At 29.1% G+C, this 3407-nt stretch overlaps 1 protein-coding gene across 1 annotated transcript; it reads right to left on the bottom strand.

The window, feature by feature from the left end:
- Positions 1–355: 355 nt before the first annotated feature.
- On the bottom strand, positions 356–1092 carry LOC114410009. Its single transcript, XM_028373737.1, has one exon. It carries the CDS (start codon positions 985–987, stop codon positions 640–642), a length of 348 nt encoding a protein of 115 aa, XP_028229538.1. The 5' UTR covers positions 988–1092; the 3' UTR covers positions 356–639.
- Positions 1093–3407: the final 2315 nt, after the last annotated feature.

Raw genomic sequence — 3407 nt, 5'->3', positions numbered from 1 at the left:
TAATAATAAGATTAATTTTATAATATGACTATTATCTATTATTTATTTATTAATTTTTCTTAATATGTGAAAAATAGATATCAAATAATACTTATTTTGGAACGGATGAACTAATTAATATTATGTTAAATTTTGAAAATGGCTTATAACTAAAAAAAAATTAAAAAAATTCGAAAACTGGGGGAATATATAAAAGATATTTCATTTATAATTTATCGTGAGTCTCATGACTTTAATGAGGACAGTGAATGCCAGCAAGCTACCACCAGAGCTAGAAAAATATGAAAAGTCAGATCTTACGCGTAGAGACTATATATAAAACAAATACTAATCAATTTTTTTTCTTACAAAGCTCTTGAAAAATGTATTATTTTCCTTTTAAAAATTAAGCTTTACAATTCATGCCCCTAAACAAAGTAGAGAGCTTCAAAGACTCAAGGATGAACCAAAGAATCTTGACGCCCAAAAAAAAAAAAAAGAAGCACAATACTACCTTTCAATGTACAGAACTAATTAACCAAGCCAAGCACGGAACAAATCAAGAATCACAACATCATTTGAATCAAGGCCACAACATTGTGCAACATATGACATATGGGAAAATTAATATCATAGGATATGTAAATTAATATATATACCTTAAACACCAGTGATACATGAAAACATTCTCTGGCTCCTAAACCTTACAAGTTTGTTCGAAGAGGGAGCATCAACGCCTGTTCTCATCTGAGCAGATTGGAACCCATAATTGAAATGATCATCAACAGAGTTATATCTCCTGTGACCAACTTTGTGACCTTCTTCAGGGTGGTGAAACATTTTCTGGGTATGTGTCTGATTCTGAAGGACATGGTCCTGAGTTTGAGGGTACATCTCGGGCATGCTGATGTTGTACCCTAGAGAGGTTCCTGATGAAAGACACTCATATTGCCGTCGTGTTTTGTTTCTCTTGATTGCTTTGTAAACAAGAGGCAGAAGACCCTCCATATCTATGACCACTTTGGCTTAATTATAATGCTTCTTAATTTTTCTTCACCCCCTATGAGGAAAATGGTGATTGAAGGAAACAGAGATATAAACAAGTGTTATGAGATTCCTTTTGGAGGCTTTTAATTAGGAACCACGAAGTTGCTGCGGTAGGTGGGTTTCATTTTTATTTTTTTTAATTATTCTGTCCGTTACGGACAAAATATTTATTGGCATGTCAACGTGGTGTTTGACTTGGACAAGCAAAACAGGTGGTGGTAGGCTTCTGATTAGTGGGTGATTGAATTTGCTTCTAGAAAAACATTTTACAAATTAGTATTTAGTAATTGGTCATGTGCAGAAATGATTTTTAATGATTAATGTTTATAAAAGTCTTGGATGTTGTAATTGAAAAATAATTTCAAAGTAATATAATTTTTAGGACAGACTATACTTATAATTATGCTACATAAGTTAATCTTGCCAAGTCAAAGTAACTCAATAAATAACTATTAAGTTAGAATAGTTTTGTTCTAGTTGATTTAAAATAATATATTTTACTTCTTGTATTCCGAAATAAATATCATACTTGAAATAAAATTGTTCCAAAATAAATGTTACATCCGACAATATCACTTTAATTTTTGAATTTAATATTAATATTATTTTCTTTTTTATTTAATAAGATTAAGTTTATAAAAATATTATTTTTTTCATCTATTTATTAGTTTTTTTGGTATAAAACAACCTATGATACTTATTTTGGAAAGAATGGAGTATTTAATTGTAAAAAATAATTTTATTTAACAATATCAAATCATCTTTTTACATTATTTAAATTGTTTTTTAGTTTTCACGGAGAGAAGGAATCATTCAAGATGCTGAAAGGCTGGCGGGTTGAAACTGGCCAGTAAAAATAGCACAACTGAAAAATAAGCATGATTATCATAATCATGATGCTCAAAACAAAGACTTTCCGTAAATGGTCATTTTCGGTGTAGAACACAATTTAATATCATAAGCAATTCTGCCACCTTATCCTAAACATTGAATAAACTCACACATAAACATTTTTAATTCAATTAAATGTTGTTACGGAAAGATAAATATTTCCACAACCCCACGAGGAGTTTGCCCTAACGACCTTTCTTAGTTTATCTTATTTTACCGGTCGAATTTTTTTTAAAAAAAAACTTACCTTATTTTAGTAATTGTCAGATATAACCTGTCTACGTAAATATCACCGTTGGGCTTCTATAACTTTCTTGCATTTTTTTTATATAAAAAAAAAAAGAAAACAAATCATCACCTTAAATTTTGAACAAATATAAAACGAATTTTTTTTATCACTTAAAAGAAAGTGATATTAATTTAATTAATATGAAATTGATTTTTCAATAATAAAAAAATGTGAGTATTGAGTATCATCCATTTGATGAATTTAACATTAGTAGTCACATAGGCTTTAGTCTCGTAATAATAAAAATAATTAATATTAATTTTTGTGGCTCGATCATGTCATTTGTGTATAGAATAATAGGCAAATTGATCACAGGGGTCGCTTTTATAAAAGAATTTCGAAACTGGATTTGTTTTGAAAATAATTACTAAGGGGATCTATTTTTCAAAGCTTTTCTGTAATTATTGTAAGCGAAAACAGGCATGACATTTCGCCATTAAGGTTGGTAAAACAGGCACCCATCATGTCACAGCAAGGGTGAGAATTTCGCGGGTTGACGGGGCGCACATGCAATGGCCAAACAGGAAAAAATATATACTAAAATTAAAAAGGATTTTCAAAAGGAAAGAAAAAATATATACTAAAATTAAAATATTAACATAATAAATGGGAATTAATTTTCCTGAACATAAATGGAAAGAAAAAATATTAACTCTCATTTATTATGTAATTATTTGAAATTAATTTGATTATTATGTAATTAAAAAGGAAAGAAAATAAATTACATAATAAACGAGAGTTAATTACATAATAATCACTAACAAAAAAAGAAAGGCAGGACTTATAAGTAACGCGAAATATCTTAAGCAAATCCATAAGAATATTTTATTTCCTTTTTAATTACATAATAATAGAGATGGATACTGATTTTCTTCCATTTTTAGTTACATAATAACTCAAAATGGAGTGTGTGTTATATGTTTCGTCGTGTGCCACGTGTCAGTTGTTTAGAAACTGTCTTATCTTTAGTCTAGTCAGCCTTATCTTTAATAAAGTAGATTCTATGTTATCTATTGTTGTAATAATCTTATTCTTCCCCGGAGTGTCCATTCCCCTCGTATATAAAGGGGATGAGTCTGTATGTTGAGGCAAACTGAATCGAATAATACTCTCTTCTTTCTAAAATGACTCTCTTCTAAACTTCTACTCTGAAACCCTGAGTTATATAATGATTGTCATTTGAAACTCTTGCCAGTTAGTA

This window comes from Glycine soja, chromosome 4 (assembly GCF_004193775.1).
Source record: "Glycine soja cultivar W05 chromosome 4, ASM419377v2, whole genome shotgun sequence".
NCBI lineage: Eukaryota > Viridiplantae > Streptophyta > Magnoliopsida > Fabales > Fabaceae > Glycine > Glycine soja.
The sequence above is the reverse complement of the archived record's forward strand: the minus strand, read 5'-3'. Positions and strand labels throughout refer to the sequence as shown.

Excerpts from the sequence above, each read along its gene's own strand:
- LOC114410009 (XM_028373737.1), bottom strand. The coding sequence starts at position 987 with ATGGAGGGTCTTCTGCCTCTTGTTTACAAAGCAATCAAGAGAAACAAA.